At 35.1% G+C, this 12,407-nt stretch overlaps 1 protein-coding gene across 3 annotated transcripts in view; it reads right to left on the reverse strand.

Annotated features, from left to right (window-relative positions):
- Positions 1-12,407, reverse strand: part of myo16 (myosin XVI) — a 169,309-nt gene that overhangs the window by 98,885 nt on the left and 58,017 nt on the right. For all 3 annotated transcript variants that reach the window (XM_088597184.1, XM_088597176.1, XM_088597169.1), the window contains exons 7-11: positions 12,045-12,170; positions 8,078-8,153; positions 5,608-5,758; positions 4,916-5,066; positions 2,761-2,871 (exon numbers count right to left, since the gene is read on the reverse strand). In XM_088597184.1, coding sequence (XP_088453310.1) covers positions 2,761-2,871; positions 4,916-5,066; positions 5,608-5,758; positions 8,078-8,153; positions 12,045-12,170 — 615 coding nt within the window. The remainder of the gene's footprint in view (positions 1-2,760; positions 2,872-4,915; positions 5,067-5,607; positions 5,759-8,077; positions 8,154-12,044; positions 12,171-12,407) is intronic.

The raw sequence follows: 12,407 nt of genomic DNA on the forward strand, positions 1-12,407 counted from the left end.
CACTAATCAGTTACTTTAAAAACTATAAATTATGTTTGTAATTAACTTAACTTTATATTGTATGGACTTGTGGAAATCAAATCGAAAGGAAAATGATGTCATTATATTCATGAAGAATATGCACAGTGCAATCTCTTTTATCACAGCATTATGAATTAAGTGTTTGTCTATTATGTGTGTCAGCTGCTTAACTATCAGTTGTAATTCATTTTGATGAATTATTCTTCAAAAGTGCTGAAATGTGTTACACCATACAGTATACTGTATAATAATAAGTAATTCCAGCACTCAAACAATGGGACTCAGAAAAGATCTGAAATGCTAGAATGTTTGGAATAAATGCTAATCCTATGTTTGAAAATTGAAACAAGTGCTGTATTTATATATTTTGATTTGAAATCAATATAATATTTTATACAGTGTATTTTTGTCATGCACCTGCAGTTCAAAACAGTGGTATGTGTTGTATAAAGTAATAAGAAGATAAAGCATACCACACTGTAGCTCTATAGCCTGATGTGTGGATTGCCATGGATGTACAGTAGTCATCCAAGCTGTATTAACAAATCCTGGCCATTGGAAGTGTATTTGCACAAATTCAACGCATTATCTTTAAATGTTTTGCCGTTTTTAGTGATTTTTAACAATACTTCCATACAGAATTCTCCAAGTTTTGAAGTTTTCGGATAGATTTACAAACACTACTTTTTCAATTAAATTTGTGTATCGGCCCTCAAGGCAACAACTGATCTGATGAGCTGAATGAAAACAGTCATGCATACTATTACATAAAATTCTTTAATGTATTATCTAGATACAGTAAATAACATATTAACGTATCTAACGAACAGAAAGCAATAGCAGGGCTGATAACATGTAAAAAGAGTCAGATTAGTTAAATACAACAGCCAGCTGGGATAGAAAACTAGGAAGTCCTGGTGCAACAATCAATTAAAGCTTCTAAAACTGTATGAAAACTCTGTATTGACTTCTATATTGAAATACTTTCTCATTGGACAGTGGACAGAGAAGAAAGTAACATTTCTGCATAAATGTTTAATTTGAAAAATAAAGAGGTCTGTCATGAATAATGAAGTATGCTGGGGGAAAATGATGCCTGTCTTAGGTCCCTACTGTACATGTTTGTCCTTCACTTACTTCAAGCAATTACTTCATTGTACCCCTCTGCGCATGTTTCAGTGAGAGGCCGAACTATATTTAGTTTTCATACACAACGAGCTGGAACATTTTCTTTGGCTGCTTTTTAATCTGTGCTACAGACTTTTCTAAGTCACAAGCTTTATGCCAAAGTGGGAAGTGGTGTGGAATTAATTTTTGAAGGCAGCACAGGCTGCACCACAAAATCAATTTTTCAGTTATTTTAAGAAACCAATTGTGCTATTATTCTGCAAGCACCAGAATGCTGAATTGCCCTGCTATTTATACACCACTGTGTGCTACAAACTGGAACCTTCTGAAAAATGTAATAGAGGTCTATGCATTCTCACTGCAGACAATGTGAACAAAAGACTGAAAAAATAAAAATAAGTTGAAATTATTTTTTAAAGAGCTCCTGCAAAAATAGTGTAAGATTGGACCATATCTTCCTAAACAACTTTAACTCCCATTTGATAGAGTATTAAATAGCATAATTAAATAACAAGGCATAAAGTAAATAACATACAACTGTGCAGAAATGCAGAACTAAGCAATATGCTGCACCTCAAAATGCTGATCAAAGCGATTAGGATGCTTCTTCCATTAGTTATACATCACACACAACAGGTTACATTATGTTTAGGCCTACAAAGTGTATTACCTAGCATGCAAATTTAAAAAGTCTTCAAATAATCAAAATCTAAATTGGACTAATATACATCATTCCTCATTAGTGAAACATAATTTGTCAACCTGTGTCAGATGGGCAATAAGAAAACGCCATTTCAAAGCCCTGCCCCACTGGGCTGTGGGTGTTGTGCTCCACAGGGAAGGGAAATAGTCCAGAGCCAATTCACCACAATGTGCCTCATCCCCATCCTAGTGAGGCTTCACAGGCAAGAGATTCTGCTGACCTATGTGCTCTATTTCTCACTCACAAAGAAATTCACCAGATGAAAGGCAAAACTTATAATAATTGCTTACACTTATATAGCTTTTCTGGACACTCCGCTCAAAGCACTTTACAGGTAATGGGGACTCCCCTCCACCTGGATGATGCGACAGCAGCCATAGTGTGCCAGTACTCTCACCACACATCAGCTCTCAGTGGGGAGGAGAACAGAGTGATAAAGCCTGTTCATAGATGGGGATTATTAGGAAGCCATGATTTGTAAGGGCCAATGGGAAATTTGACCAGGACGCCGGGGTTACACCCCATACTCTTTTTAAGAAACGCCCTGGGATTTTTAATGACCACAGAGAGTCAGGACCTCAGTTTTACGTCTCATTCCAAGGACGGTGCCTTTTTACAGTATAGTGTAATACTGGGGCATTAGGACCCACATAGACCGCAGGGTAAGCACCTCCTGCTGGACCCACTAACACCTCTTCCGGCAGCAATCTCAGTTTTTCTGAGATTTCTGAGGTCTCCCATCCAGGTACTGACCAGGCTCACACCTGCTTAGCTTCAGTGGGCTGCCAGTGGTGAGTTGGTGAGTGGTGATATAGAAGTATATCTCCTCAGAAATATCTTGTTTTCATAGCCAGGTTTCATATTGTGTGAAAAATAAATTTAAGGTGAGGAAAATCTCTAGTACTTACATAGATCTGATCATTTCCAAAACGCTTATGGATTTCGTACAGTAGACTACTGTCAGTTAATTCATTCAAGGAAGCCAAATCATCATTAGGTGCTGGTGGCATTAACTTTACCTGAAACATAAAACATTTTATATTTATTTTAGAAAACACAAATATTCAAACCATTTATTTTTTATGTCTTCATATCAGAGAATCCATGAAAAACAGCTGTATCTTTGTCAGCAGCTTGGTGTGGTGTGCCCACTGATGCAGAATTCTGGATATCTCCCCAATTTTGTGGATTATCTAAGAGTTACATCTAAGCTTTTGCTAGAGAATGCAAAATGAGAACAGGAATAACAGCTTATTCTATTTTGTGATCCTTCACATGACCCATTACATGAACAAGCAGCAGGGGCAGTGAACGAATTCTCAGAAAAAATTGAAATCCTGCAGTTCAGATCAGCTTTGTCCTTCTCTTTTCATGAAATATAGGCCAGTGTCAGTATCTTCTGATCCTCACACCTATTAATATATATACTTCTGAGCACTGCTCTGAGGTTTCTATCACATGTCCCCTAAGACGACTTCTGAGAACTTGGTGACAACTGAGCATTTAAAATATTTCAGGCAGGAAAATGGAGCTTCTATTAAGCATTAATTGGAGATGCCTAAAGCTAACTAAATCCCTCATCTTCTTTCTAAACTAAATTCAGCATTTGTCTCACATTAAATATCTTTTATCTGATTGTCAGAATATCTGTGGTCCTTAAGCTCTTCGCAAGCAAACACTGTGATAATTACACTTCCTCAGTCACTTTCCTTAATTCAACATCAAGTACTTCATTAACCTGAAACATCCTCCCACAAAGGCATTCTGTTTGAAGAATAGCACTACTTCTGAAGCTGATTGTTCTCTTGCCTGTCATTTGCTGTAATGGGACAGACAAAATGTCTTGTCCTACAAAATGTAAATTTGACAAATTTTTGCATTGCAAAGATCATTTTCAGTATAAGGAAAAGACAACAATCTCTCACACAGCATTTTAAATGAATAAATGTAACAGTTTTCAGTGACAGATACAGCATAACAAGGACAATCTAGAATGTCTACAGGGCAAAGTGCCTAACAAAAGTTTAAAGTGATCCTTTCCATAGACAGACCAGGAATCCAATTTTGATCCTTACAATTAGTTTTTCCAAACAATACAAACAAAGGACTGATCTTTTCGTAGATTTCCTTTTCACTTTTTCTCTCCAGATAATGACCATATACATATATTGCTACGTCAATGCTTAATTTTGAGATGAAAATACAAAAAAATGCATGTCTAACAATTGTTTTGAATTATTTCAAATTAATTTAATTTTGATTTTAATATTTGTTAAAAAAGGTATTTCTTAACACTAACACAACAAAGCATATGAAGTACAAGGAAGTTCCTTAGTGTCCCCGCTGAAAGATGAATTGTGGGATCTGATGTGATGCACTCCCCTTCTGACTTTAACATTAGTGTGGTTAAAATTTGGGAGTACACAGTAAAAGCAAGACCTTGAAAGTCTCTCCAGAAGGCATCTATTAAACATTATTTTTAAGCATTTTTATTGCTAATCACCAAAGCAACATCGGTGCAAGGCCTAATACCTAAAAGAAACTAAATGAAAGATGAGTACACTAATGTATTGTACTGTATATCAGACACTCCTTCATTTTAGCTGTCCAGCTATATAAACACTGTTTTCATAACCGTAAGGTATTAAGTTTGAGTTCAAACTTAGTGAGCTAATATTTGTAACATAAAAAAATGTGTGGTGTTCCACAAAAGTCTACTCATTCCAAAGATGGATTATTCATATACTGTACTCAAACTTTATGCAGGGCTACTGTAAGTTTCAAGACTAAGATATATATACTCTATAGTTTGCATGGACAGTGCCTTACCCTTTTCAAATTGATTTTAAGTAAGCCATTGAATTTGTGCAAGCCACTAATTCTATGTTAAGTTAGAATATTTTGGGGGGTTCAAGATATTTAGCAAAATTCACCTAATTCAAAATAATTACAGGAATATAATCATGTAAAGAAGGAAATGCCCTTCAAACAGCTAATAAAATATAAATAATTATTTTTCTCTTTAAATGGACATCATCTGTCCTATGGATATTTTTACCATACCTGTTCAGGCTTGCTAGTGCTGCTCATGAAAGTGCTGTCACATCCATTGTCTTGAGAAGGTTGCCTTGATGAAGCGCCAGCTACGTCTCTAAACATGGCGTCTTTCTCAAGCAAGCTGTCCTGCTTGGCGATGGGTACAGTAAGGGGTATCCTGGAGGATGACAAGAAAGTAACAACAGTGCAAGGTCTAATGCCTAAAAGAAACTAAATGAAAGAAGAGTCCACTAATGTATTGTACTGTATATCAGACACTCCTTCATTTTAGCTGTCCAGCTACAGTATATGAACAAAATAATGAAATAATTTAAAAAATAATGAAGTCTTCTCATGAGTGAAAATGAGAAAGAAGATTATTTTTCAACCCAAAATATTATTAAAAGTAATTCATAATAATTATAAAATATTAATGAAGTGCAGGGCATTTAGAAGTGAGGGTGCCTTCTGAAACTGGCATGATTACAAGAAAACAACTAAGAGCAGTTTCTGCAGAAAACTTTTCATTAATGTGAAGACTTTTTGAAGTTCCAGTATTTTGCATTTTAAGTGGCATCTTTAATTCCAGTGAAGTACTGTATTAATATATGCATTCTTTTAAAAAATATTTTTAAATAAACCCATCTTACTATACATTTAAAGAGACTGTTACTACAGTATATGAAAATATCAATACGAAGATGAAGATATAAACCTACAGTTTTTTCACTGGTACTGATACATCATGGATGATTTCCTCATACGGTTCCTCTGATGCCAAAGACACGGATGATGGATCCTGAAGCCTTTCTTCCCAGGTTGTCTCTGCTTTTAAAAGTATGTCTGCTATAAATCCAGAGGCGGCAATGTCTATAAAGCAAGGCAAAATACATTATTCAGAAACATAAAACCACAGACAAGGGAGGTATACCACTTCGTTCAGCATTTTTGTCTGACTAACATCAAACGCTGTGCCTGCAGGGCTTGTAACAGTTCCCTTAATTGTCTCAGCAAGAAAATCTGAATCTAGAGTGAATACCAGCAGCCATGAACAGATGGACAAGAGAAGCAATCAGATACTGTGAAATTATACCAAACTGTGTTGATTTTAGCATTTTACTGATTCATAAATCATAAATTAATTTCCCTTATGAGCAGAGCCAAACTGAAACTGGGCCAAGGTGGGGAAGAGAAGAGGAAATTACACAGCTTTTTTGTGTAACATGGCCTCATTCACCACAATACTCCTGAAAGATGGTGTAGGAGTGTACTGCATCAGTTTCTACACGTGCACCTGTCCTCACAAAAGGGTTTAGGCACAACTATAACACATTTAAGAGATGTTCTTATTTCACAATTTTAGCAAAGTTTAGCAATTTTAGATTTAAGGCACTGTTACACTTTGACCCCTAAGCATTCTATACCATTTACATTTCTTAATAAAAGAAAAAAAGTCCTGAATAGACATTAATGATGGTTTTAGAGTTGTTTAAAAAACAATATACAGTATTAATAAGACTGGTAAAATAATGTTCCACTAACCAGAGTGACGGTATTAGGAATTCACTATAAAAATATAAAACACTTTTGATGCTTGATGTTTGATACATGATTGATTTCTGGGTCCTAAACCTTCCATAAAAATTGCATCCAGGTGTCTTCACAGTGTTAGACGAAGAAATTAACTCCACATTGGTTACTTTTCTCAGTCCCAACAACTCGGTAATGCTGGTCTTGTATTATGATTTCTTTGGATAGTGCCTGTTGGCTTTTATTGTTTTTGAGTGATATTGGTTTTATTATAAGTTAGTATTTTTATTTTATTGTGAAGATATTGAATATGAAATACCAATACTCCTATAAAGATTCTTTTTATGTAGTCAAACTAAAAAAAAATCTAGTTAGCAGATTTTAAAATATAGTACACGATTTTAAATTCTGTAGATATTACAATTATCATTGTAATAAAGAAGTTAATGTCATTATTCATAATTAGAATCAACATAATTTAAGCTTTTTGCACAACTGTATACAGTATAAGACCTTAATTTATTATTCTCAAAAGTTTTCCCTTACCTTACCTACCAATATATAGTAAGAATAAGAATGGCTTTGAAAAGTGTAACAGTTTGACCTTATTGATTCTTTCTTGTTTAAAAAAGGTCATGGTTATAAAACACTTTCTGTAATTAAATCTTGGAGTAGAAAAAAACAGGCTTTTCTAAAATCCAAAGAAAATGAAATAATGCATAAGAAATATTTATGTGGTTGAACCTCCTGTATGAGAAAAAAAAATACATTACATGAGAGTTACACTTTTTGTTGTTCCAGACATTTTTTTAGCTAATCCTGTACTTAAAATGAGTTATCGATTGAGTGAGAGTTGCACTACAGAAGGTGATTGTATCTAGGGTGAATTCCATTATCACAGTGATCTAGATAAAGAAGGGGACTGGAATGTCAACACATTGACAATGCTCTCAGAGGCTTCTTGTTCTCCCTGCTAACACAACTGTGACTCAGGAGAAAGAGAACAGATACTACTGTGAAATGTTTTGTATTTCCAACATTTTTTTTACAGTCCTCGTTTGACTTAGACTAGATAGGGGTCACTGGACACAAAGATAACACTATTTAAGAAGTTATAGATAAATATAAGGATTGAGTATTCTGATTTTCTTATTTTTACTGCATCAATATGCCCAGTTTTATTGCTTCTTTTTTGCCCAGTTATGCAATTTACAGTGTATGTATACAGTATAAACTCTGATATATTTAATATTTATCTAGAATTATGTTTTATGTAATGGGTCAAATATTCAGAAATAATCCAGGGTTAGCTTGTTGTAATAGTTTGCTTACATGGTTACAACCCTTTAAAACAATTTAATTAAAATGACAAAATTCACATAAAGGTGACAGGAAAATATTCCTGATAAAGGTGCCTACATCATTTATAAATTCACAAAAACAATCAAGTGTTTTGCCATATATTATTTTGATATTATAATTTTTGAAATTTAATTTTAATCACTTATATCATTCTTTCAGATTTATAACAATCCCAAATTGCAACTTACAGGTACAATTCCTTGAGTCCATTCCTTTTTTTATTTGAGTACAAAAGAAAAACAAATAGAATCGTGTTTTGGGGTGTTAACACTTTAGAATAAATAAAAAGATTCTTACCTGAAGGCTTCTCTTCATTGCAATTGAGAGCATTTGGGTCTGCAAAATGCTTGAGAAGGTGGTTCACAATACCAGTCTGTGAAAAAATGTGCAAAATGTAACAACTTTTTAATTATTTAAAAAAAAAAGTACAAAATATAATACTCACGGGAACTTTGTGAAGTGAGAGGTTATTGTTGGAATTCAAAGTTATTGTTGTTGGGGATACCACCACAAGTAGATAAAAGATTTTACAGTTCTTGCATAACTGCTATTTTCTTTTTCTACTCATTCAGGAGATTGTCCTTTATACGGCATAATTACTGAAGTACAGTACTCCCTCAACGTCTATGATTTTAACAATTACAAATGTTCTCCTTAGCAATTCGGTCACAACAATGGGGTCTTGGATGAAAGAAGAACAGAGTGGGATGAAACAAAGTCAACTTTCAAATGAGTTGTTCAACAGACCAGGATCGTGAGGCCAATCAAGTTTGTGAGTGAGCCTGTCCCTGTCATTTGTACAATTACCCACTACCTAGCATCGGCGTATCAATGTGGTCTTGTTTTTATTTTGTTATGAACATTCCTGATTATGTGTCGGCAGAGTTGAGAATGATAGGCTGGAGATGACCTTACAGGTTTACTGACATTTTTTGTCAGGTTTACAAGCTAAGCAGGTGTGAGCTTGGTCAGTACCTGGATGGAAGACCTCCCGGGAAAAAACTAAGGTTGCTGCTGGAAGTGGTATTAGTGGGGCCAGCAGGGTAGTTATTCATACATCAAATATACAATGATCTTTTTCATAAAATAATATATGATACATTATATTGACATCCCCTTTTCCAAGTCTAGTGGTGGGACTTGCACAAACTTTCAAAATGCTATTTCTGCGTATAATTGATAATACATGCTTCTGGTAAATTACCAAAATGGGGACCTCATCAACCCCCAGAAGTGGAGCATATATCAAGAACAGGTTTGAGTGCAGCTCTTCCTGCCTTAACCAGGATTGTATTACAGTTTCTCACAGGCCAAAAGACATGGTCTTCTGGTGCTGCAGAGTATTAAACTGTTTAGATTTCAGAGAGGGGTCTTCTGCCACTCTTTCTGTCCACTGAGTGTTGTCACTGAGTGTCTGGGACCCGCACTCCGGGCCCCGGTGAGTTCAGGAGCCCGAACCCCACCTCCACGCCGCGCGGGGCTCCCCTTTATCAGCAGCCCAAGATCTGTGCTCCTGAGACAGACGACACCAGGATGGTGGATCTCATAGCCGCATGTAGTCAGATGAACGTGTAGTGATTATTACAGGAATTATAAGGTGAAGATGCCGAAGACGAGGCAGAAGAAGACCGTTTATGTACCTCTGAGATAGTTTTAACGATCATATTCAGCTAATAAATAACATATTTCAGGTGGGGAGCTGCGTCAGCATGCGTAGTTCTGCAAAGGAACAAGTAATACATTTATTCCCTGCTGAAAAGAGGAGAAAGAAAACACAACGTTTCGGCCGTGGAGACTCTCCCATTCAAAATTCCTCCTCTTTCTCCAAGTACTACCTGGGCACTAGCATTGTCTAGATCCATACTGCAGCACTCTCCAGGCAGTGGCAAAAAAAATACCCAAGGATGATTTTGTAATGTTTTGGGTTTCATTTCCTTTAGATGTGAGCTATTCACAAGTTAGGGGAGAATTTCTTGTTTTTAGCCTGCTAATATCACAAACCTGCTTAATCCCTCTATGATTTTGGAGAGCATTGTTTGACGGAGAGGAGAGTTTTACGTATAGTGGGATAGACACAGCAGGTTTCAAACAAGATGGCAGCTTTGCTTGGACTACATACCCCGGAAAGCTGTGGGGAATAAGCTGCAGCCCTCAGTCAAATGACAAGTTGCCTGAAAAACTATTTTTGGGGTGACAGTTTAAAAAAGCTGACCAATAGACAAATCCATAAGCCAGCTGAGTGGCTGTGAGACATTTTTGCATTACTGGAAATAAGAAACAAACATAGTTTGGAATGAGTTTTATTTTTTAAGAGTCTTGAGGAGGTTGTTTTGCTTAGCTATCCAGTGTAGACAGGGACTAAAGAAAGTCATCTTATGTTTTGGTTTTTGGTCTGATTTGTTTACCCTTGCACTATGAATAAACTGTATTGGTTCGTACCTTACAGCTGTGTTTCTGTGTCTGCTTTCCCTGATTTGTTCCTATTTTAAACATCCCCTTTATAGCACAATGACCAGAAGGTTTTCACAGTAGTTACACCTGTAGTTATATTAACACTCTACATTTATAAACGGATTTTATACAACAGATAAATATGTTTGGGGATGTACCGTAGTTGTTTCGGTCCATATCTCTGAGACCAGCAACCATATTGGTACGGAAACTAGCACTGATATAATTTGCATTTAAAGTATGTTTCAGTTACTAAGTAGACCACGAACGAGAATCTCATATAACATTGTTGTCCTCAGTCTCTTAGCTGCAGAAATACTTTATATGAGTGACTTGGCATTTTGCCATGCTAAAGTTATTCTGAGTTGCAGTGATAACTCTCCCATTGAATGGAATTTGTCTGAGAGGATTACAAGCTGTGCCAGACAGCATCCAATTTTAAATACAAATACACAGAAGCATGCAGTTCAACTGAAAATCCAAGGCATCATGTGGCACACTAAAGATGGTCTATGTTTCTTAGCAATATTTTGCTTGTTGGCTTAAAATGGAGTCTATATTTTATTGCATTTATTGTCTCAATGTGAACTAGAGCAGTTATAATGGCTTTTGATGCAAACATAAAGTGATACTGTGTGCTGGTAATAAATATTTGACCATGAATTATTTCTGCATATTTATAGTGATGACCTTTATAGTTGAGAAAGCCCCAAACAATAACTTCAAAAACAAAATATTTCTATTTCTATACTACTACTACTCTTTTTTACTGTTACATTTTACTGTTTTATTTGGAACACTTTCCATCACATGAACTAGGCATTAAGTATTAAAGATATATGGCACAAACAAGATGTGATCACTTCATTAACATGTACAATTTTTAGATTTCACCAAAACATGAAGACAGATACATTTATATTTTGGAATAAAACAATAACCAAGAGACAACAAATGGTTTGTAGACTTTCCTTTTAAAAGGCAGGGGAAAAAATAAATTCTCATGTACTTCATAGATATCTATGAAATCATATATGATTATGAAAAAAACATTATTTAATCATTTTATTTAAGATTCAGGATTTACTTCTCTGCCCCCATGTTGTAAATTGAATGTAACCTCAAACTGGGATTTCTTGCACAATACTTACAACTTAACAAAGCATGTCCCTCAGTACAATAGTTTTAAAACCAATAAAATATCATCACAGCTTTTGGATCCATTTATCTGTATTTTATCTTTAAAATAATTAAATAGAGAGTATTTTCATTTTTACAAAATACTGCCTATGGATCTGTTTAGCTTCTTCATTTAAAATGACAATGTCTGATATTTCAAGCACAGTGAAATAGAATTAATGGCAGTTTTTTCCAAGTTACTGACAATAGTGAATCTATTTTGTATTTACTGTAAAAGTACTTTTAGCTGACTTCTCATATCTTTACCTAGTGTTGCTTGGCCAATAGTAGCAATGCAAAATACCTTACAAAAAATGGTAGAACCATAATTTTGAGTATTAAAAATAACTTTATCATTATTACTACAGAAACATTTAACTTAGAAAAACTGTAAGAAAATAATGATTTTTTCTTTAACATACCTCACAGCAAATGCACCCGGATATAAAACACAGAGAGAAAACACTTAATTATTGTATTTACTCATGGTAGTTTATCATGAACATAGCTTACAAAATGGATGTCTTTACACAAGAAAAATGTGGTGTGTTTTATACAATTAATATTCAATTTTATACAATTTCTATTGCATATACTCTATAGTCATGGGAATGGAATATAAAACAAAATCTACCTGTCCATATTTTGCTGCAAGATGCAAAGGTGTCCAGTAGTTATTATCAGCCACTTGAGGGTCAGCCCCATTCTCTAGCATTAGGGAAACCACATCCTTGTAGCCACTAGCACAGGCCATGTGCAACTGTAATTTAAAAAGTGGAAGAAGAATAATCATAACACTACTTAAAACACCAGTTGCCCTTAGCAGACAGCATAGGCATTCTGATCATACGAAAGACAGAACAATGCAGCTGTTTTAAAGAAATATCGTCAAATATTTGATCATAGTTTGAATTCTGGGGAAGAGACATTGCTGCAGGAGGTTTCACGGGGCAGTCTTAACCACTAGTAAAACATCTTTGACATTGCAAACAATTAT

The sequence above is a fragment of the Lepisosteus platostomus genome, chromosome 2 (assembly GCF_059453375.1).
Source record: "Lepisosteus platostomus isolate fLepPlt1 chromosome 2, fLepPlt1.hap1, whole genome shotgun sequence".
NCBI lineage: Eukaryota > Metazoa > Chordata > Actinopteri > Semionotiformes > Lepisosteidae > Lepisosteus > Lepisosteus platostomus.